At 39.4% G+C, this 24,783-nt stretch overlaps 1 protein-coding gene across 2 annotated transcripts in view; it reads left to right on the plus strand.

The window, feature by feature from the left end:
- GALNT7 (polypeptide N-acetylgalactosaminyltransferase 7) overlaps positions 1-24,783 on the plus strand; it is a 69,124-nt gene that overhangs the window by 8,400 nt on the left and 35,941 nt on the right. For both annotated transcript variants that reach the window (XM_056490386.1, XM_056490385.1), the window contains exon 2: positions 21,647-22,101. In XM_056490386.1, the coding sequence (XP_056346361.1) occupies positions 21,647-22,101 (455 nt within the window). The remainder of the gene's footprint in view (positions 1-21,646; positions 22,102-24,783) is intronic.

A 24,783-nucleotide genomic window follows, 5' to 3' on the forward strand; every position in this document is an offset into this window, starting at 1 on the left:
GTTTAGTTGTAGCCTCCTCCTCTGTAAAGGAGATTGTGGGGAAGATATGTGCTTTTATGGAAAAAGACTATTTTGTTGTTAATAGCTGTACAGAGATGTGGAAGAGAAAGCTGATACTTGTATTCTACCTTTGTTTTTCAAATAAGCATGCTTATTGTGTTTCCTTTGCTTGGGATCAAATAATTTGGACCTATTTGCTTAGTCTTTGGAACATCATTTGAATTGGCAGGTCTGAAATTTGAAAAATCTCAAAACAGTGTGAACTGTTTTTGAGATAGGTTGGTGCTTTCCTTCCAGGTGCATTTTTTAGTACAATATTCCTGTTTTCTGAAAACCCGTGGACTTCCCATGTGGGAATAAAATATTTTTCTTACCAGGATCCATACAGATATTATTCCTGAAACAAAAATGACTACTTTTGTAATAAGAGATGATGCTTTAAAAATATTTATACTAATCAGGAACTAAGCATGCTTCTCCCTACATAAGCATGCCTCTTTGCAAGAGAACAAATTGCTCTTTTATTTTTTTTCTCTATTATAATAAACTAATTGCTTGCTGCTCTATGGTAGTATGTACTTATTTTGAGTTTCTCTTACCATGTCTTCTTGAATCCCTCATTCTAATCCTTGAATGCCATAGCATTTTTTAGTATTGCTCTTGCTTTCCTAGGCTGCAGTGTATTTTTCTTTGATTTCCTTCTGGAACCTTCAGTTGCAGGTAGCAGCAGTCAGCACTGATGTGTGAACCTCTGAGCAGCAGGAGAGAATTGAAGGAAGGTAAAAGGTAAAAACAGTATACTGGTTTACATGCTGTTTACATGTGGAAAACTTGCTTTACAGGTGGCAGTCTCAAAATATAATTTTTAGTGAAATTACAGCATGAGCAGATGGTGCTCAGCCCACAAAGTTTCGTACTTATTTTTGTTGTCTTTTAAGAAATTGGCAATGAAAATGGCTCAGCAAGAACTCTTCTGACTTGAGTTGATCTTTTTAATAAGGCAGAAAGGTATTACTCTAAATACTGTGTTTTAGAAAAAAAGTACAATATTTTAAATGAAATCAATGTTAGTCTTTTTCAAGCATTTTTGCCACAGTTTGGGGATTAAAATTTGCTTTGGTTTTTACCTGAAGTAAAACATTTTCTTTTTAAGCTTTAATAAATTAATAAAGGGCCAAAGCATAACATCCCTTTTTATTTCTCAGTCCCTGCCTTTATGGTTTTGAGATGTTGAGGAATTGTCATTCTTTTGAGTTCTTTAATAAGAATTTGAGCTATGGCTGAGAAAGTGTTTACCATTTTAAATTTGCTGTAGAAAATGTCTCATCTATAATAACATTTTGAAGTAAAACCTTAGAAAAGTAACCAAGCTATCTCTTTTAAAAAGTTCTCTTTTTTTCCTATTGAGGAAAGAGGATCAAAAAAGACAGTATTAAGATAGTGGGTTCTTCAGAGAAAATGAATTGTTCTCTGCATGCTTTAGTCTTGAAACAAGTTTTGCTACACTGTCAGTAAAATGAGGCCTTGAAGTCAGTTCTTCAAGGCTTGTAATATATTTAATATATTGCTTTTATTGGACTGCTTCCCCTGCTCTGACTCTGCTAGTCCATCTCCCACAGTGTTATTCTAACATTTCAAAGTCTATGAGAAGCCTTAAACCACAGCTATGAAATATATTGGTTTTTTTTCTCACCTCTTCCACGTTTTCCACCTTTATTTCCCTCCCCCCTATGAAGTATGTTCTGCTTGTACAGAGCCAAGACCTTCAGTAGTGATGGCTTGAAAAGAGTATCTCAGTAAACAGCAGAGATAGAAATATGCAGTAGGTGGGTTTTGTTGTTTGCTTCTTTTGATGGAATATGAGATTCTAGCCATGGTAAATGTATCACCCACTTCTAATCACAGAGTTCTTAGCCAAGAGCCCTCAAATACAGAAGGATGCTTCATGGGTTTCCTGCATCTCAGCTCTTGCTGGTGAGTGGTAAGAATCTCCTGCTGCCTTCTGGATAGCTTTTTGGAGATCTTTAGCTCCAAATTCTGATACTTCAGTTGGTTTGAGTAAGGTACTCTACAGCATGAGATATACCAAATTAGTAAAGAGGTCTCAAGTACTCTCTATAGAGGTATTCCAGCCCTGGGTATCTGAAGCATGACTGTGATTTAGTTGCTTGGATGCATGTGTGTGATCTTGGTGAGTCTTCTCTCACTGTGTTTACTTAAATACTTCCCTATTTTTTTTCTTTATGTAAACACTACAGGAAAGTTTGGCCTAAGAAAGACCAGGAAATGTTAACCTGACAGTGAGGCTGAAGCTCTTTGAGCAGGTCCAGGTATAATGTCATCCTTCAGGGTCATCTGAAAACCATCCTCAAGGAGAGCAGCTGTCCATGATGCTGAAATCAAGTCTGGGACAATACCTTGATGCCAAATTTGGGGGACTGGTTACTCTGGCCCAGCTTTGGCAGTGGATGATGAGACCTTTGGGTGCTCATTGGCAGAGCAGTGAGTAGGTGTCCAAAGTGTCTAAGTCATCACCATTATTTTGTGCAGAGAAACAGTGGGGGAGAAATCTCTGCAAGATGCTGAGTTTCTGTCTTAGAGAGCAGGCTTACCTTTTGCATGAATAGGCACATCAGTCACCTCTCAGGGAGTTAACAAGTTTTGTTCCCATTATTATCTTCTACCACAACTGGTGATGACAGGAGAGTTGTCAAGCTGTTGTGATAAAAGGGAGCAGACTGCCAGGATAGTTCATGTAGCTTTTAATCTTTGTGTATGCCTGAGGGGCCTTGGGAAAAGAGGATGGCAGGGAGCAGGCTGGATTAATTTTTCTGGATGAAATGGATATGTCCTGGGGGTTGGCCTACTTTAAAAATAATTAGAATTCTTTGAAATCTGTTGTCCTTGAGCACACTTCATCTGTCCTATGTCCCCTTTTCTCTGATTCTCATATGCCTAGATCTTGTGGTTGAGAGATGCCCTATGCCTCTTTGGAGGCATTTGTTTTGATAATATTTCCCAGGGGTGCATAATTTCTAAATCAAAGCTGACTGGCATGTGTGTGTGTGGTGAAATGCACACAGGGACTGCAGGTAATCAGAGGTACTCAGTTATGATTTTGCTCTTAAGCTGAGAATAGGCTGCTCAACTTACTGTGAGGTGTGTGAGACACTGATTCTCAGTTCTTAACATTTATATTTACTGGAAACAATGATGTGGCTTTCTTCTTTAAAATAAACTTTAAAAAATAATCCTGCATGTTTGCATCTGGTGACAAAGGTATGGTTGGGTCCTTGCAAGGAGCCTTGATGGTGATCATTGGGTGACTGCAGCCAGCACAAGCCCACATTAGTGAAGTGAGATGCTTGGTTGTTTTATATTTTTATTCCAATCTCATCCTCAGCTAAAGGATGAATACCTCATTTACTGTATTTCTTTTCTTCCTGCTCATTTTAGTTTTTTTGGGAATTTGGGGAGTTAATAGGCTTATTCTCACGACCCCCTGTTGAACAACTTGAGATTTTTCTTGTGTTGCAGTAAGTTATGAAGTGATGGATATCTGGAAGTAAGGAAGAAAGATAAATGGTCAGACTTCTCCTCTTGACTTTATAATAGTTTGGGCAATATATCTTCCAACGGGTTTGTCACAGGATATAACCTGCTAAGGATTTTGTGTGAAAAGTAAGTTTTCATTTTAAACTCTACAATTCATGTTTTTGATTAAAGAAGACCTCACAGCCTTAAACATTAAGCACCAAATTTTTTTCTTGTAGACTTGGCCAGTTAGCATTGCTGCAAAGGAGGGGCAGATTGAACAGGTTTTTGAACAGGTTTTATCTTGTATGATATTTGCAAGAATTTATTCTGTACTGATAGCTTGTCAAAATACTGTTTGCAGTCTAATCCCAGCAATCATAATTTTCCAGGAATGGCTTCACAGCTGTTAATTTTTATGAAACAGACAGAACTTTCATCTATAATTTGGTTTATCTACCAACCATAATGTACTATTTAATGTCACCAAAGGCATGATGTTGCAAGCAGAATTCATTATAATTTTTAGGTTGATGCTTTAAAAATATATTTTATTAGCATAACAAAATAATCTTGACTCTGATGCCTTAAAATGTTCATTGATAAGAGTGCTTTTGCTTGTCAGAAATAATGATTTGGTTTTTTCATTGTTTTCTTCTCCAAGCTGAGATTTCTTTATAGCAGAGATCATATTTTTATATATTTAACTACAATGCATAGGCATTTATTTTAAAGCCAAGTATTACTGATGAGAAAGTTAAGATTTCTGATATTCTAAGTCACTTTGGTTTTACAAGTGGAAACTTTTCAGCAGTGTATATTTAGTAGATCTATTCATAGCCTCACACCAAACCCCAGCAACTTTCCTGCAGGAAGTCCATTTTCTGCCCTACATGCATTTATTAATTCTGTCACGCCTCAGTGTTACTTAACTGATTTTATACTGTATGGTCTATAGCATTCAGAGAAACTTTAAGCTACATGAAAAAGACCAGTTTTGGCAACTCAAATGTTTTATAACTAGTGCTGATTTTATCCCAGTGCGTGTTAACATCCATGATGTTCCTTTACTTTAATATGTTTCCTTTAAAGTTTTGTTTTCTTAACTTATTTTGTCTGCAGACTGAAGGCATACCAGCACTAGGCTGACACATTCCTTAATACTCTTTCTTATCTAGCTGTAGTGGCATAAAAGATTGGATACAGGAGTGAGAAAGTACATGGAAGGGAGTTCTGCCTGACATTTGGGTGCACTTTCTAAGGAAAGGGTAGCTTTGGACACTTAGAAATACATATTCAAATCATCATGCTGTGAAAAGTCACCAGTTCTATATGTATATTTTAATAGAAACTCTACTGAGACTCAGAACTTCCCTGAGAAGCAAGAAGGGCTCTCTCCTAGTGGAGGGCAACTGCTGGTTATGCACATCTTCCCTCTCCTCCATGAATATAAGAATGTGCAGCTTGCTCCTTAGTACGGTAGTAAGAAAGAAAATAATCCTTTGTTTTTAGATTAGATTTGAAAGAAGAAAGGGGGATTCATATTGCTAAGAATGTTTAACAGGAACATAACTTGTGTAGAGCATAATGGTGTTCCTGCATTACCATAATGCCACAGGAATCCCTGGGAGAGCAGTTGTGGGCTCATGGGGAAGACTAGCAGCACCCCATGGGGAAGTGAACAGACCACTCAAAATAATCTGTTTTACTGTTGTGGGCTTCTCCTAGTTGGATTATTTCCACTTGGGTTATGTCTGATACAGGATTTGGGTGTGGTGGCTCAGTAAACCACACAACTGGGCAAGTCTTTTTTTTTTTTTTTTTTTTTTTTTCCTGATGCTCACAATACACCATGAGTATCTGACCCTAAATGCATTAGGGACATAAGTGTGCTGCCTTTTGTGCCTCCACTTTCTCAGCATAGCAAGTGGGTCTCCTCCAGATGAGAAGACATGTTTAAGGAGAAGAACTTGGTGGGGAAGTTTTGTTGGTGTTTGTGTTTTGTTCACAAGAACCATAGAATGGTTTGCATTGGAAGTGACTTTAAAAATCATCTGGTACCAACCTCCCTGCCACAGGAAGGGACACCTTCCACAGAACCAGTTTGCTCAAAGCCCCCTCCAACCCAGCCTTCAACTCTTCCAGGAATGGGGCACCCACAGCTTCTCTGGGCAGCCTGTTTCAGTGCCTCACCATCCTCACAGTAAAGAATTAATTCCCCATATCTAATTTAAACCGTCCCTCCCTGTTTGAAACCATTTCCTTGTACTTATAAGTCCCTCTCCCTGTGTCCTGTAGGCTCCTTTAGGTACTTTAGGAAGTCTGCTCTAAGGCCATCCCAAGGCTTTCTGTTTTCCAGGCTGAACAATCCCAAGTGTCTCAGCTTGCCTTCACAGGAGAGAGACTCCATCCCTCAATTCATTTGACTTGCTCATGCAGCTCTGTCTGTGGGGAGTCCTTGATCCAGCTCAGCATGCAGCTGTAAAGGTGCTCACATTGGCACCTAGGCAGGACAAAGATGCATGGTTAGAAGTAAACTAACTGCAAAAATGTAGCCATCCCACTCTATAACATCAGCCTGAAGTATCCAGAACCTATCAGACAGAGGTTTGAATCCAAAACAAATTAGCAAAAACAAAAATTTAAAGATAGCTCATCTGCAGCAGCTAAAAAATACAGTTTTCATAAATCTTCTGCAAGAACTAGGTGCATCTTGTAATTCATATTTCTGCTGTTCCACAGTTCTCATTGCAGCAGAGATGGAAAATATCCCCTTCGGGTTTTGCAGTATATCTGCAGTGATGAGAAGATAAACATCTCTGTAATGCATCAGTGTTGACATTCAGAAGCCTTCCAAACTTTGATTTTTAAATCAAATGGGAAAGTTAGCTTTGTGCCCATTCACTCTGTAGGAAGAATGGGCAAGTGATTTTTTTTTCCTTTGCCATATCTTATATAAATCTGACATCCTTTACAAATCTGCAGTTGTCATACTGTCAGGAATTATAGAACTGGAAGTGCAATACTAAACAAAAGGAAAATATGCTATTTCCAGGTGATACAGTATGTCTGAAGCAACATCAAATGCATACAGTTATGGTGTTCATGTTCTGTTTAAATTATTAAAAATGGAAAGCTTATTTTAAGATGTTATCTTTCTAATTGAAATGAAATGAAAAGCGAGAAGTTCCAAGTTTTGGTGGAATTTTTGCACTGCTTGTTTGGTTTTGCTTATTTATATCATTTACTGGAAATGTTTAGTGCAATAGTGGATCAATCTGGTTTTTTCCATTTTAACTTACAATATTTGTCCAAGTCCATATTGGATAATAAAGTAATGTATTGAGAAAATGTTGATTTGGATAACTTGCATATGACAGTTTTAAACAGAGCATATATACTTCTTATGTTGTGCTGTTGACATTTGTGTGTAAGAACTTCTCAAAAGAAAGCACATCATCCCAAAAAGCAACTGATTATTGGCAGGAATAATTTCGGCATGGTTGACAACCACGGGAATGCAGGGTCTCTTAGAGAAGAAGCTCTTTTGTATTGCTTTTCCTTACCATTTTCAATATAAGTTTTGCAGGTTATTGAACAGTAGCAAAACACAGTGGATTTTTGTGTGTGTTGTGTATTTTGATTAGAGTATCATCCTTGTGGATTTTGGTTTCTTTTGCTGATTCTGTTTTGATGTACAGTAAACAATTCTGTACTGTTTACTGTCCTGTCCTAGTACATTTGCCAGTTCATCCTTCTGTTGTATTTGGTGCCTGATGTATGTAGGTTCTCTCTTAGATTGGAGATTGAAATGCTGACAATTTTCTTCTTTTGCAGTTCTTTCTCCTGGGAGGCACTGTCTCATTCCCCAGTCAGACTAAAGTATGAACTGCCTTACTGACTCTTAATTTTCCAGCTGCAGGCCAGATTTTGCTGTGTTAGAGACAACAGGCTCTCTTTCCCAGGGACTGCAGAGGGTTTTTGAATTGAGTTTTCTGAAAGGCTTTAACAAATTGTCTTTGTTAGAAGTTAAATTGCAAGGCTAGCATGTGAAGGTCTTGATTCAGTGAGCTGCGTTTCAATTTAAACACCCATTTAATGAACTGGATAGATCATAAGTAGACTTTGTAATGTCTCTTCTATGTTAGATGCAATAAGTGAAGGGCACAGCTTCCATAAATGCAGTTATTAGCAGCCCTCTTTGAAACCCACAAGCAGTGCACATGCCTGGGGCTTGTGGAAGTCACTCCAGATGGAAACAGCATTACTGGGGTGATTATACCCTAAGGAAAGGCTTACTGTCATTTTGAGATCAATTTTTAGCCAATGTTCCATTCTCAGTATTTACGTGGAGAGTTTGAATCGCCAGAACTTCAGATTTCATAACAAAAATGCTAACAAGAAGTGAACATTTGTTGAAAAGATTGTGTTGCTTCAGAGAAATGCCTGTTGCTACGCTGGTTGGATGGTGAGAGTATCCTGCAGACAGAGGCACCATGCTGAGAAAACTGGCTTCCATTTTTTCCAAGCAAGAAGGAGCCTCTTGTGCCTTTTTTGTGTGTGTTGTACACTTGTTAATTTGAACAGTGGAATGATACACTCCCACTGCTGAAGAGTCAGTGCAGAAGGGAGAATGCTGTTCTCTTGCATCTTCCCCAGGTGTGTGATCAGAAATGTCAGCCATAGTGTACCTAAGCTGGAAGCACAAAGGTCGTGTTAAAAGTCTCTTCAGGCACTACCAGATGTAAGGAGGTCCCTCAAAAGATGTTCAGGGCTAGAAGTTAATCCTTGGTGCCATGTTAAGAGAAGGCAGTGGGATGTCAGTTCCTGGCGTTGGCATGGAGAATAATGTTTTAATCATTAGACTCATACAGCTTCAAGTTTGTATTGTGGCACCAGCATGGATCATCTGCACTAACAGAGTAAATGTCAGGGCAGTCCATTACTTGAAGTTCAGGTGCAGCATGTCTTTCTCATTGGCCCTGTGATCTCAAGGTGCCCACACTGGCTTCCATGCTCCAGGTAGAAGATCCTGCATGGCAAGTGCAGAGCAATGTGCAAAGCTGGAAGCACAGTGGAGAACAGGCTGGTTTAGTGGAGCTCATGTAAGGAAGTTTGTGGATTATATCATAGCATTCTTGCTGGCTATCTAAAGATATCCCAGCTAGTACATTATGTGGCTTCTAAAGCAAAGCTACGAGATAGATTTTTATATTCGTGATGTTTACCTCAATGTCACTAGCTGTATGTGTCACAGAAAGTGTAGTCTATTTACCAAGATTGATTTATCTGTTCAATAAATTGGTTTTTATTAGTTTAGTCTTCCTGCAGATTTTTTTTTCCCTTTTTATGCTTCAAATGCATGTACTGTGTTGATTTTTTGGGTTTTTTTTAAGTATTTGGTACAGATAAGAACTTATCTGACCTCAATGGTTCAGTAGACTGTAACTAATTTATTGGCAAATAGCACACACATTATCTTATGTAGGAAAGACTGGGAATGAAGGGCCAAGGAAAGATGAGACCAAATTGCAGAGAGCACAACTGATCACAGGTTATTTCCCTTCTCTTGTCTAGTCAAGCAGTACACAAGGTAATTACATAAATACTCTGAATTTTTGAAATCCTTTGGGAGTTCAGATGAAACTTGCTGAAGCAGGTTTTAGACTGTATGTATAATTTGCATAAAATGCAGTTTTTAGCTTTAGCCGGCTGTTTCATTGAAGAAGCTTTCAAAATGGTAGGGTTGATCAAATTCTAAAAAGCAATTTAAAAAAGACAGAAATATACTGTGGTAAAGCTTGAGAATGGTGACAGTATTTCATGATAAATGAAAATCTCATCATGCTCTTTGCTTTTTAATAGCAAGAAATATGAAATTATATTGACATATCTGTCTTTAAAAATTGAGGCAGACAGGATATAGCACAGACAACTACATCCCTTGATCAAGCATGTCCATTAGTGATGGATTTATTGTATTGTAAATGTCATTTACTTGCTGTGTTATATAAAAGAAATGCATGGTTTTTAAACATCCATCTGTCCCAGATGATGGAGAAACAAGGATGAAGTTCCTCTGCAGGTTTGAACCAGTGCAGTGTTCATAGCTGGTGCCTGGAGAGCCAGAAAAGCTGGCACCAGCCACTTAGAGCATGACAATTGATGACAGTTTTTGTTTCTTTCTGAGGCTTTTTCTGAAAATTAATAGAAGTTGGATTTTATCTATAGTAGTTATAGATTATAATTGTCACTCTTTTAATTTAAAGTGAATTCTTGTGTTGTGGTTTAAGCCCAGCCAGCAGCCAAGCCCCACGCAGCCGCTCGCCCACTCTCCCACCAGTGGGATCAGGGAGAGGATCAGATCGGTAAAAGTGAGAAAATTCCTTGTATTTACCTGCTTATCTCTACAGCTTAAAACTGAATTACTTAAGTTTTGCTGGTTTCAGTCTAAAAGAAACAGATTTTGTCTATTTCTTTCTTCAGTTTATGGAGAACATTCCTAAAATGGGATTGGTCTTGGTGAAACTAAAAGCCTTGCTCCTTCCTAGTCTGCTGTGTAATAATGCTGTGCAGGAAAGGGAGAATATTTTTTCTTTTTTGAAGGAAATTAAGCTGGACAGAGAACATCTTAGAAGTTCTTAAAAATTCCTAACATCCATATGAATAAACATGACTTCTATTTTTAAAATCTCATTGAAACATATGCATAAAATGAAGGATAATCCTAGAATGAAACAGAATGTGAAAGGAACAATGACTCAACCAGAAAGGTCACAAGCTTCATTTAATGTTGAAATGTAGTGATGAGAACAGATTTTGTATTGAAGCTTGAGTAATGCTGTGTTTCAAGCCTTTTCACCTTGGACAGCACAGCTTCTCAGGAAAAAAGGATGAAGGAAGTTTTTGGCATGGGAAGGACATGTTTGTTATTGCTGAACTATTAAGGGCTGTGGAAGTTGTAGCTAAGTGTAAGTATAGGTGTAACTCAGTAACACTGAGTGTAGGGTGAGCACTGACTCCAGCTGCTGGGCACAGAAGACAAAGGTGGTGGAGCTGAAGACCACAGAGTGCAGGAGTGAAATGAGAAATGGGAAATTAGCAGAGAAAACGTCCAAGTGGTAGAGGTGTTAGTGCTCTGGATTGTGGCAATATTGCAGCAAACTATTTCATTCTCATGTCTGCTTTGTTTTCCCTCCATTTGATTGCAAAATCTACAGGAATTGTTTGCCAAGCACTTGACAGGGCATTCATGTGGCAGCAGTAGAATAATACTGTAGAAAGGGTTAGACTACATGGATTGGCATATACTACATTGCTAAGACATCCATACAACACTATTTGCAGGTATTTAGGCACTTTTTCTCTTAATTTTTTATTAATCAATAAAGTTGCATATCTGCATTACAAAAAAAGTCCTCTTCTGCTAGCCTCTTATTACAGTGCAAAGACAGTAAAAAAATCCAATGCATTTTTTTAATGAAGAGGGTAAGAAATACTCCATGAGTCGTGAAGACCTGAAATCTGGAGGCCCTTTTACATCTTACAGTCAGCTCAGCATAGAGATGTCTCATGCAATTGTCCATTTTGTTCTTAATACTCATAATTTTTCCAGTTAAGTGTTCATAAAATCCCTCTAAAACAGAAAGCTTGTGGACAGTTATCTAAATATGACGTTTCTCTTTTTTTTTTCTTGCATCATAGGCCAGAACTGTGTTAGTTATTCAAAGTATTCAGAAGCAATTTGCTATAGCTCAAATATGCTTCTGATTAAACATTGTTTTCAAAATCTGATTGTATTGCTCCAAGCCACATAGCCCTGTGCAAATGTGGTACTCTTAATCACTTGGAGGAGGGAGAGAGGATAAAAAGATCCTGCATTTTGTGCCATCATTTCTGCAGTCCATTTTTCAGAAGAGATTTCCTGATATTTAGCTTATGCCTGGAAGACAGAGTTGGAAAAATTTCTTGCCTCCACCTTCTGCCCTTCTCAAATAGGATAGGTAATGGCATCATCTTCATCAAGACATTGTAAACAAAACTAGACATTTGAGAGGAATTAAAAGGAGAGCAGAAGGTGGCATTTGAACTAAGTACATAGCAGTAAACGTTTGCACAAATGAGTGATGATGATGTTGGTTAGGACCACTATAATTTTGAGTATTTGGAGATTTCCCATAGCCTTCATCTGCTTAAGCATTGCTCTGGAGTTTGCTGTGTCCCTACAAGCCGTTTTCAGGCACTTTTTTTTTTTTTAGAAATGCATTGTTCATCTGCTGCTTTACTCCTCCTTGTGATACCTGCAGCAGCTGGTACATGAGCTTCAGGAATAAGTCACCTTGCTGATCCTCTTGTGCAACAAGGCACCCTCCAGGTTGAGAGGTTGAAAAACAATTATTTGCATTACGTTTTTTAAGTGAAAAAAGGGTTTAAGTTTTTAGGCAATAAGTGTTGGCCTTTCTGTGCATAGATGCAACTTTACTCCTAAGACTTGATGCAGAGTGGCTTCAGGAAAAGAAGGAAAACTTGATTGGGTCCTTAGTGTCTCTGCTGTCAAGACTAGACAAGAAACTAGACTTTATCTTGGAAAGACAGGTCAAAGTCTGATGGGCTTTTCTTACCTGGGACAGATTTTCTCTCTGGTGCTGCAGTAGAAGGACTCTACCCCAGGGCTTGGTGCTCTCCTCTTTGGCCTCTTCATAGGGCTTGGCTGTTATCATAACTGCATTCTGAATAACTCAAATACAATAAAATGCCAAATGGCTGGATTTAGCATGAAATAAGTCAACTGGCATACAAATTAGTTTGGGAGTTTTTTAAAATTTTTGGTGTAGTAACCCATATGGTATATTTACCGTATGGTAAATATAACTAACAGGTGATGTTTTGTTGGCTTGGAGCTCTGAGTCACTGCAGTCTCTGTTTAAGAATGAATTAGTGTGGGTGATACTCTACAGAAGTTCGAAGTTGAAATACCATGCTAAATACATGCTAATGACAAAGTAGGCTGCATTATGCAGAAATGCATTCATCTGCTGGGCAGAGAAAGAAGGAAGGTTGTGGATGCTTGAAAAGCTGTTGGCAGATTGTTCTACAGTCACTGGGTCAGCTGATGGTCTATTAAATCAGTCTTAAGTGCTTAACCTAAACTGAGTTACCTTGTGTTCGATGTTCAGTATTTGTTTCTCCTTGATTTGTATCAAGAAGAGGGCCAGGATCAGAGCAGGCAGGTCTCTTGTGGTCTCTGGTGCCTCGAGGACCAGACAAATTGCACTTGGATACAACAAAGAAAGCCATTTAATTAGCATGGAGCAAAAACACACCTGAAAATATGCAGTCTGTAGGGAGGTACTGGCTTTTATGCTTCTTTATGTTCTGTCCTACTTGATCAAAGCTAGGCTGGATGGGGCTTTGAGCAACCTGATCTAGTAGATGGTGCCTATGGCAGGGGGTTTGAAAATGAGAGATCTTTGAGGGTCCTTCCAACCCAAGCCATTCTGTGTTTCTATGATTGATTCAGCTTTCTTCTACTGAAAATATTGATTGGTCTAGATGTAATAAACTTGCAGTAAATTCTTGTTATTCTGAGTTTAAAGTTTTTCTGTCATCTTTAGTGTGCTGTCTGTAAGGAGAGGATTTAAGAAACTTTGCATCATACTTCTGTTTTATCAAGGGTCCTCTAACAACTTTTCTGTTATTCTGCAGCAAGCTGCTGCAGATACAATTTTGTGTTCTTTTTATTGCACAGGTTGCTAGTACCAACATGTTTTCATTTCTAGAGCGTGGGAGAGACTAAAATATATCCCCTTAGGTAAAGCAGCAGCTTCATTTAGGATTCGGTTTAAGAATATTTCTGTTACTTGGAAGTGATTGTAATCTTAATGATAGGAGACTATTTTGCTTCCTTCAAAACTAGCCTTAAGTTACAAAATCAAGGACAGATTCGTTTGATATCAGTTTATTCAGGTATTTATCTGAGACTTGCTATTTTAGATCTCATTAATTAATATTCAGGTTACATGGTAGCTCCATAGTCACAAGGAGAGGTACTTTGAGAGGTACAAAGGGAGTAGTTTTAGATCAGATATTAGGAAAAAAATCTTTCCTGTGAAGTTGGTGAGGCACTGGAACAGGGTATCCAGGGAAGTTGTGGACACTCCATCCCTGTAGATATTCAAGGCCAGGTTGGATGTAGTTCTAGGCAACCTGGTCTAGTGGAAAGTGCCCCTGCCCATAGCAGGGGCATTGGAACTAGGTGGTCTTCAAGGTCCTCTTTCAACCCAAACCATTCTATAAGTCTGTGATTGGTTGTGGTTAACTCTGCAAGGTTCTTGGGCATAAGTGAGGGCTTGGAATGAAATGGATCTCTGTGAAGGCTTATTTAACACACTGTGACTGTTGAACTACAGATGGGACCAGGGGTGGCGTGACAGGATGAGGAATGGCAGGAGAGGATGTGTAAAAGCTGAGTAAGAGTTGGATCTCAAGCAAGGAGGAAGGAGATTGGTAGGTTTAAGAGCTGGGTCAGTATTCCCTAAAGACTGAGTGCTCGTGAAAAGGAGGACATTAAGACTGCTGTTATTTACAGTAATTTGTTCTGAAGCACTCAGTGTCTTTATTTTTACTTGCTTTCAGTCAGGCAGAGTCTAATTGTGAAACTGCTTGTGGCACAGGAATTCAAGGAGTGTACTGCACCTCTCCTAAGGAGGCATCATGTAAAATAGGTAAGGTACAGGCCATGTTCTATCTGTCATTTGTGAAATTAGCAAGTTTTGGGTGACCAGTGGCATCCCTTGTAAGAGACTGAATCTGGCACAAAGCACTCTGGCCAGGTCTCTGGGTAGTCTCTGCTTTCAATGAAGTTATCTGAACTTCCCAAAGTAAAGGAACTTGTCAGTCTGAACCAGAAGCATATGAATGTGACAACTGCATTTGTGGAAAATCCAGACTCCAGGAGAGACATATCCAGCAGTAAATTCTGGGAGAGTAGTGTCATTGGAAAAGCGAGTGAGGAGCAGGGACAGGGGGTAAAGTGGTGCAAGTTGAAAGTTGGTGCCAGTTGTGGCAGGATTGCATTACTTTGCATGAGTTTTAAATGATGCATGCACAGCAGGACCAGAGAGGATGACAGAAGTATCTTTAGCTCCCTTTGCAATGAGAGATAATATCACAACAGAACAATTTCATTTAAATGGAATGCTTGGATGGGTATCATACTGACATCCAGGTTTGGATACATCTTTAAACCGGGTGTTCTGAAGTAAACAGGTGAAACTCAGATGGATATGTTCCCTTCTGCTAGGCAAATAACCAGGGAATCAGGTTATTTCTGCTGAAAATAAGTATTCTTCCTTCTTCCATAGGATTTGTTACTTGTGGGCTTCCATAGCCTATTGCCAGTTTCTGTGCCTGGAGAGTGACCTTGTGAAATGCTGGCTGCAGACCGTGGCAGTGTGCAGCATTAGCCTGAAGTCACTGTCCCAGATGAATGCTTCTGCCATGACAAAGTAGATGGTATCCAAGAAGACAGGAAGAGCTAGTTGGTCTTTTTGCCCAGGGAGCAACCATTCAAAAAATGAAATAAAGTTGATGAACTAAGCCTTTATCTTCCTCAGTGTCTTTCTTGAACTTACAGGTTCAAACACCAGCAGAGATGACCTCTGATGTTAGTGAATATTGTTAGTTTTTAGACTCATTACTAGATAACAGGAGGTTGCTTTTATCTATTAATCAGTGATACAGAGGTTCATTAATGCAAATCACTCAGAACTTGAATGCTAAATTCTGTCAAACTCCTTCATTACAGCGGAACATTAAGCTGTTGCCAAATTTACACCTCTACAAGCAGTTCCTCTCCTTTATTATGTGCCCTTCTTATTTTTGGACATGCCACTTTTCCTCAAACAGTGCTCTCCTGTCTCAGAAATGTCAATTATAACGTAGAATAAAATTGTTTATCTGACTCCTCACTAAATTGTTTCACCTTGGCTAGCACAGGTAATCTGGGGTCTCAAAAGTACTGCTCTGTATTATTCTCTCAGTGGGCTAAGTCAGTATTCATGGCTGTGATTGTCCTGTTCTGCCTTTCCACCTAGGACATAAGGAGTGAGTGGGAAAGGGATTTCACTTAATGCTGATGACTAGCAGTTTTATTATAGGTATCTATTCCTGGCAAAACTGTTTCCTCTCAAAGAGCTACTTGGGATCTACAAGAAAAATAACAAGTTGGATTAAAGATGATGCAGGGCAATGAGTAGTGTATCACATGTCAATCAGCTTGATAAATGCTGTGAAATCTAGGAAACAGGTGAAGGAGGAAGTTACCCTGCCTTTTTTTTATAATTAAGTTTCAAAAAAAGAAGAAATAAAAAACAACCCACAAGGTTTTATTTGCCATTCCTCAGATATAGGTGGGAGTACAAAACACGTCAGTATAAAAGTACAGCTCAACACTCATTTCTCCAAAGCTCCTTGTGGCCCTTGCACCTCATTTGCACTTCAATGTTACATATTTTTAGTGAGTAGAACATTTATATATATACACATGTATATATATATATATACAAAAATATGCATATAGTGTAATGCTTGTTTGTTTATATCATCAAAATTCTTTTTAGTTGTTTGGACTTTGTGATTCATAAGTGGCTTCTGACCAAGTTTCATGCTGAAGATTCCGAAAAATAACATATGTGGTTGTTGTCTTGTAGGATTAGATTACTTGCTCTTTGGAGATGCCATCACAGCAATGTGTTTGTGGTATAAAGCTGTACAGTTGTAGTAGTTTTATGTACCAAAATTTATTCCAGGATGGTAGATAAGAATTGGTCTTGTTTAAAATTGTTGTTTCCCCTAGGATATTTAAGGGGGCAGAAATCTACTATGGAGAGTTAGCACTTACTGCGTAATAGAGATTTGCATTGGCAGTATATGTCCAAATTGAGGGAATATGAACATAAAAATATAACTTAAAGATTTTCATTTTCCTGAAACTGCTGATGATGAACACCATCAACAGCATGGTTTCTCACTTGGGTTGCACAAAGCATGCAATGGGGGGATTTAGCAATCTGATAGTTCTACAAACAATGCATTTCTACACTTCAAAAGTTTTCTCTGAGTTGGAGTCAAATTGTATTTATCTCTGTGTTTGTGCAGTTCTCATAAATTATCTGTTCTACTTTTCCACAAGTTTTAAAAGTCACTGTAGGAGCTACTGAGCATGTAAGCATGCATTCCATCACCTTTGGAGTGCCTCTGAAATACACTGAGAGGAGTCTAGCAGCATAGAGGCTGTTCTGCCCAGGCACTGTGACAGCAAGATGGCTTGAATGTCATTGCTCATATCTGTCACAAAAACTCTCATGGTCCAACTTCAGACTTAATTTGAGTCAACAGGGTCGTCTTGTGACAAAGTTGTTTGATGGAAAGTTTAGCAAAATATGATTTAGAGGCAGTGCTGCATGTGGAGCTTAAAACAGACTTTTTGTGCAAAAAGTTGTAGTGATTGAAAAGGCTTTATTTTTATTTATTTTTTTTTAAGTGATAGCAGAAGTGCTGTAGCTCTTTATCCTTGTTTGAGAAGCTGGGTGTTCTTCCATTTGTGTGTGCTCATGATCTGCAGCTGGTCCTGCAGTAGGTAGAATTTCTGATTGCTGAAATGGAGGGTACCACAGCAGGGTGGGAGGTGTGAAGTCTAATGGATGGAACCCTTTGAGAGTCAGACAATTGTGTTGAGGGAATTATTGCTTGTTTTATTTGTTCTGAAGCTCTCAAATGAAAATTCTGAAGCAAATCCACTTTTCTAAAATCAGGGGTTTTTTCAGACATTATTTCATAGCGGGTTTTAGGGAGTTGCCACTCTTGAGCTAGTTACTGAAGAAAAGCAGATTGTGCAACTTTCACATTGGCAGTTTTATGGCCACTTACAACTCCAGCCCTCCTACCAGATGACTGATCTTGCACCCTTATTAGGACCTCTCACGGTCTTTCCTTTGTGTAATACTCTGTATAATTTATAGGCATGTTTTCAAAGGGAAACAGTTATGTTTTCTATACCTTCAACTGCATTCCTGTGTTCTGCAATAAGGCACCTAATTTGTGAAGTAAAATGACAGTGAATAACCCTCTTTTATTTACAAATCAGGTAGTGACTGTATTTATATCGTCACTGTTTCGGAGACACCCATTGCAGTGACTCATACATATTTCCCTAAGGAGTGAAAAAAGCATTCAAAAATTAAAGAAGCATGCACCAAAGTGAATCTAGAAAGCTGGCAGGAAATCCTAGATCCAACCTTATGGGAAAAATAATGATGTGGGAAAAAATGTTTTTCTGCATTGTGTTCTTTTTATAAAGTTGTAATGAGATTTTGTTGGTTTTGTTATTTGTCTTCAGATGTGAGAGAATTCACAGTTTTTGCTTTCCTCCTCTCATTTTTGGACAACTTAGAAGTGCTATATTTAGATGTATGTTGTGTTCAATTTTTCTGAGCCCTCCCTTCACTTTGCTGTTACCATCTCTTTCAAAGCTTTTAAAATAATTTTCAGACCATCTTGTTTTGCCACTTTAGAAAGGTTATTGTATTTTATCTTTTTTTTTATATGCATGCCTTCTACTTTAATTGTTGTTCTGTGACTACTTTTACCTGAGCCAAACTTGTAACCAGTGAGGAACACTGATTAAAAATTCCTTCAGATTTTTGAAATGTCATTAGTTTTGTTTTTTCTTTTAAGTGGGGTGTGGGTCAAAATTCATAAAAGAGAGAGGAAGCCCTAGAAGTTCCTTACTAAGGCATTGTGGTTTATATGATGACTGAAGTAGTTCTTTGATTGTGATTTGACTTTGCTTTTTTTCCAGACACTATCTGGAAAATCTTTGTCTCATTTATCTGTGGAGAAATGACCATGCATTTAAACACTGCTAGTTCCTCTTCTATTTTTTTTTTTTTTTTTTTTACATCCATAAAATGCTGAGATTAAGTTAAAGTTCTTCATAGCATCCCATATGATTGCTGTGTTGTAGATTTGTACTCAGGGGTAGGGAGGAAGGATTGAGCAGCTGTGTCATGGTGAGCTGCTTGCAGGGGTTAACCCACAACAAATGCTTTCTATCTTATTTGTCCTCTGTGCATAGATATTGGAGGAGTGGGGTCAATGAGTGTGTCTGTGTGTTTGTGTATAATTTCCTTGTTTTATGAAATATTTTTCCAGGCCAGCAAATATGGAATACATTTTGTGCGTAGAAGGGAACGACAGATAAATGCATTGTAATGCAAATTGTGCATAACAGTTATAATGAGGCTAAATGTAATAAAGGATAAGTCATCGTTCTGACAGGAGCAAAATAAACAAATTTCTTTCAGGAGAGTTTGCTTCAGTCAAAGAGTTGGCAAAGTGGAAGCTCATAACTGTTTTGTAGATAATGGAAGTGGAATGAAAGGTTATTTAATTCCACACAAACCAGGGGAATAAGAAATTCCTGTCTGATTGAGACTGATGATCCAGGGTGGTGACTGCGTGTGGCAGTGTGTAAACCTGTCTGCTTTCTATGCTGCCTTCCCTTTGGACTCTTCCAGCATCTACAGCTGTTCAATTCAAATTTTCAGGTTCTCACAGCCCTTTTACAGTCCCCCTCTGGACCTGTCATCCATCACAGTAAACAGTGGATTTCCATTGGGTTTATCCATGACTTTCATGATTTTTCAAACTTAGTTGTATACCCTTCAGCCATCACATCTCCAAACTGCAGGGTCTTAGAGATGAAAGATTTGAGGCCTTTCTGGTATTTCATCTCAATATACCTTCTTACCTTCTCCTTGGTTTTGGTTACCCTACTCTGTACTTTCTCTGACTCCTTTTGAGATGGAGACCAGAAATAAATATTACACATGAATGCATCAAATTTTATGTAGTCAAAATTATGCTCTCTTTAAGCATCCTTCCTGATGATGCTGACTGTTTTGTTGGCTTTTATAGCTGCCTCCACACTCAGAGCAGGAATTAGATGTGAACTGAGAGCTCAGCAGTGTTCTGACAGTCTAGTGGCAAAGCCTTCCTTTTGATTTCTAGGGTGAGATGATGCTCTCTTCAAAAGTCCTCTCAGGGCTTTATTTAGATCCATGACAGCCTTTGACTTTCTTGCAAAATATGCCTTTTCACATGCCCTTAAACTTCCCTTTTCTAACACTGACTTTCGAAAAGAGTCCTGAAAAATGATGATGGAAGAGCAGAATAATGTAACACTTCTGCATGTTGTATGTCCTCCCTGTTCAAACTACAACAAACAGAGAACTCGGAAAGTTTCTTGAATAAACTCCTTATTTTGAATTGAAGCCAGTCCTGTTGTTACCATGTTAATCTAGAAATATTATATACTGTATTTTTCTGAATTTCTGAAGGTTTTTTACACAGAATGATGTGAGGAAAATAGTAATGTAGTAGGAAGTCCTATGTAATTTAATTGAACATGAGTCAGCATTGTACCCTTGTTGCAGTAAAGGCAGAGTGCATGAAGGGTGGATGCCCCAGAAAGACCTGAGCTGTCTGGAACTCTGTGTGGCTTCTCCTCACACACTGCCCCAGCACAGGAGAGCTGTTCACATATGCAGAGGACCTAGCAAAGACCTGCTAGGGAGGCTGGGTTTGGCTGGAATAAAATCTAATGGGGAATGTAATTGCATCTTTTCACCCTAAAAAGTGAAGTTGCAGAGCAAATGGAAATAACATCTTCTGAGGGTTGCAGATTGGAAGGATAAGATGCAGTGTGAGAAACTTCTATGAGGTATGAGGGGAAAAAGCCTTCCTCGGTCAAGCAGCTGGAACAGTTTGTCCCAGGAGACTGGGCAAAGGAGTGTGACTGGACAAGCCTCTGAGAAGCCCCATCTCACTGTGAACCTGCCTTCAGCAGGTTTGAATGGGTGACATCCTCCTAATCTCAAAATTTTTATTTGATTCTGAGACGTTGCTAAAATGTGTGTTGTTTCCTGCAGATTTCTGAATGATCTAATATTTGTCCTGCTTACAAATAAACAATTTTAGCAGGATATCTGAACCTTCAGCAGCATTTCCCTGTCATACTCTTGGACAGTAGTATTGGAAAAAGTTGTGACTGTGTGTTTTGGAGTTCTTTCATGGGTGGTGCTGTTGTATTCTGGAGTCTTCACATTCAGACACTTCAAAGCCTTTCTGCCTAGCGCCTTCCAAAATCACCCACTCTTGTTCTAACCCCAGCAACCTCCCTGATCACTGAAAATGCTGAGCAGTTTTCAAAATGCCTGCCTTTCTTCTCAGTGAGAACTTTACATCTCTTGGTGTGGAGAGAGGGAGGCGCACAGGGAAATTGTTTTAATCAAGGCTGCAGGAGGTGCCAGTGGCATCCCTTCAGCCCCAGCACTGCCTCCCCAGGCAGGTCTGCCTGTGGCCATGCAGCTGGTCCCATTTCTGCCTGCTGTCCCCAATGCCATCAGTGTCAACCTCAGCTGTAAATCAGCTGGCTGCAGCAGAGGGAGGAGCTGGTGGGAGCGAGATAGGGGGACAGGGAGGTGTGTGGAGAGCAGGGATTATATGTGACTGGCAGCTGCCACAGGTGAGTGTGCCATTGCTCACAGATACAGCACTCTTTCCCAGCTGAGGCTGCTTTTAGGCACCACTGACACCCTGCAGAGGTCTGAGCCATAGAAACCTCAGGAATACCTCCTGTCCCACAGTGGGACCAAGGATGCCATGCTGTGGACTGTGGCACTGTTTTCCTCCCTGTCACCTTCTCCTTCATAAAACACTCTGTCAGTGCCCCTTGCACATGGGTTTGAACTACAGCTCAGACTGCATTCAGGTGATCATGTCCTACATGGGTGTTTGGTCTTTGGGAATGCTTTGGGCATTTGGTCATTTCCAAGACCAACTCACCAAGGTAAGTGTGGACAACAGCTGGTGATGTCCTTCAGCAGTCAGTAGCTTTAGTAAAAAGTGTTCATTGAGCCCCCTCAACAGAGACTTCTCCATACTTGCTCAACATATATTTAGTACCAACTCTTGGTGCATTATGCTACTGGATGTATATAAAAGGATCATCAATTGATATGGTCTGCTGTTTCTCTGTGTGTGTATATAGGATGACAAAGAAGCCAACAGACCCCTGCCAAACAAAGGAGACAATGGACTAGGAAATGAGAAGTTCAAACCTGTGGTACCTTGGCCTCATGTTGAAGGTGTGGAAGTGGACTTGGAATCCATTCGAAGGAAAAATAAGGTGAAAAATGAACTAAATCATCATGGTGTTGACAACAAGCAGCAAAACATCATCCAGAGGCAGTATCTCACATTTAAACCTCAGACATCTGCATACCCAGACCCTGTGTTACGACCTGGAGTCCTTGGCAATTTTGAACCCAAAGAGCCTGAGCCTCATGGAGTTGTTGGTGGCCCTGGAGAGGAAGCGAAGCCATATGTTTTGGGACCAGATTACAAAGAATCTGTTCAAGCCAGCATTAAGGAGTTTGGGTTTAACATGGTGGCAAGTGACATGATCTCACTAGATCGGAGCGTTAACGACTTGCGTCAAGAGGAGTAAGCAAACCCTTGCTTTTCTTTAAGTTCTGTTTTCATGGGATTCAGTTATTTGCTTTCCATATATCTGAATTGATGCTTAAAATACTATTTATTAGGCCACTTAAAGCTTCTTGTACTGAAGGCATGAGTGCTGTACTATACCATGTTAATGCTGTTGCAATGATTCCTTCCATGAATACTTAAGCTGTAGTGGTTTATCTCTGAAGTCATCTGTTTTAGTGCCTAATTGCATGTATTTCCATGTTCCATGTCTAGCCATAGTCTTCATTGTCATATCTTTTCTCAATCCATAATTTCTTAAGATTTATCTTCAAGAAGGAAGGATTATCTTTACTAGTTAGTTTATTCAGTTTTGATTTACCCTGGTGCCTTTAAAATGGACTATAAATAGAGAACAGAAACAAGGAAATACTGTTCTCTTTAGATAACACTGCCTAATTACCTGCAATAACAGAAGTATGGATCTGTCATGGTGATGGCTGGAGTAGTCTTCCAACAGTTTCTCACAGCATTCTCCCTGAAGAGGAAAGCAATCTTAGAAAAAACTTTCATTTACTTGCTGAAAGTGTGTCTAGTTTGTTGTGGGAAAATTCTGGAAAGTTACTAACATTTGCTGAAGAATTACTAGCAGGTTTACACAGTATTTTCTGACTTTTGATATATGTTGAAGCCAGTTTTGCTCTCAGGTTAACCTGCATTTTATATAATTGTCCTTGTTAAGTATCAGCTAGGGACAGGTTTCTGAGCAAACTGATTTAATGGTAGGGTATTTTTTAGTCAGTGTTTTGGTTTTGTGGGCAGTGTATGAAGTTAGATATGATGTTAAGTACTTTGCAGATTCACTTCCCCCTCATCCCCAGCAATGGAGCTATGCTGCCCCTGGACTGGGTGCCAGTCTCTGGGCTGTATGTTCCAGCTGTGGTAAATAATCTGTTGGTGGTTCACTGACTGGTTACTGGGCTCTGCTCTGGTCTTTTATGGTGGGTGCTTTTTTCATTTTGCAAGGTAGGAGAGAACTGACCAGCTGTGGGTCTGACTCATACCCATGCATGTGCTACTGCTTGAATTTGCTGTGTGGTGTGCACTCATTGAAAGCAACTGAAGCACACAGAGTGCAGCATTTCACTTCTTTGTGCTGTGTTCCTCAGGTGACTTTCTAAAGGTTTCCACTTGCTGGCAGTCAGAGGAGAGGACCATGTCTGTCTGCTGTTGGTGGCAAGGAAGTGACACCTGTCCTGGGGGTTCACTTTGTTTTTCTTTCTTTGCTGTGCTCATAAGTCAGTCCTTGATACTAAAGAGATTTTTCTGAAAGGGAAGGAATGTTCTGGGTAACCTGGTTAGGTCAGCATTTTCTTTTTAAGAGCTTCTTCCCTAGACACTCTGCTTCTGCTGAGGCATTTCTTCACTCTTTAAGGACAGCAAAGCAGAGATGGCAACGTGCAGGTGGGACTGGGCTGCCTCTGCCCAGGTGAGTTGCTGTATCTTGGCAGCAGAACTCAAGTACTCCCTCCCCTTCATTTTTACTCAAGGTGAAGGGCATCAGAGATCATACAGTATCTCTCAGATAGTTCCACGCCTTGTAACTTCCTGAAGTATTTTTGGCATAATCTCACAATTTGTCTTGTGTTCTGAAGGACATTTATAAATAGATATTCCCAAAAAATGATAAAATACTTTGAGGAAGAGGAGGGACAGCCATGAAAAGATGAATTTTAGAAACTGTTTCCTTTGTGGAGGTCAAAGCCAGCAGCTCAAATCAGTTAGGTTTTAGTATTTAATGATTTAACGTTCTAAGCAAGCAAACAAAACAACGTGGAAAAAAAAATGTGAACAAAAGGTACCTTTCAGACAACATTATATCCCTTATTTTTTGTATTGAATACTTGGGATGCTTGCAATTGCTTAAGTAGGTTAAAGGTTTTTAGCTTCTGCCTGTCTCCTGGGAATGGAAGAGAGGGGAAGCAGTGTGAGATTGGCTGATATTGCTATATGCTTTCAGGCTCCCACATGCTCACTTTCCTGCTTGCTCTCCAACACCAGAGAGAAATGCAGCAAAAGGTAGCAGATTACCTTTTGGATGCACCATTTATTTTCCTCCCACTGTTGATTTTAATCCTACCAAAGAGCAATATAGTAATTTTGTTGTTGTTGTTAATAGCATCTTGGCAATGCTAATTGAGGAAGATCTTTCTGGTAAAGACTGAATTATTTGTTCATAGATGGCAGACCTCTCTCTCTTCAAGCATCTGAATTTCAAAGCATTATCCTGTGCAGTCAGGTTTGTTCAGTGAAGCATGCCAAATGCTTTCCCAGGCTGTGCTAGCAGGAGTGGAATAGTGCTGCTGCAAGAACTGTCTCTCTCAGCTTAAAAGCCATGTAGCCTCAGGGCTTGTCCCTGCTGGAAGGAGAAGAGGAAAGAAATGCCAGTAAAGGGAGATTCAATTCTGCTATGTTTGGATCTGACTTTGTAGTCTGACATGTTGCCAGGATCATTTGCCAGCTGCCTTTATTGATTCAGTAGGAAATTCTGGGCAGTCTCAGCTGCTGTAAAAAGCCTTAATTCCTGCTGTATCCTGTAGAGAGGAATGACTCTGGATGGTGTCTTGAAGTTTTTTGTCAGGTACATTAGAATATTTCTGTTTTGCCAGTATCACATATGCTTAGCTTATGGATTTTAAC

The sequence above is a fragment of the Oenanthe melanoleuca genome, chromosome 4, assembly GCF_029582105.1.
Source record: "Oenanthe melanoleuca isolate GR-GAL-2019-014 chromosome 4, OMel1.0, whole genome shotgun sequence".
Taxonomy (NCBI): Eukaryota; Metazoa; Chordata; class Aves; order Passeriformes; family Muscicapidae; genus Oenanthe; species Oenanthe melanoleuca.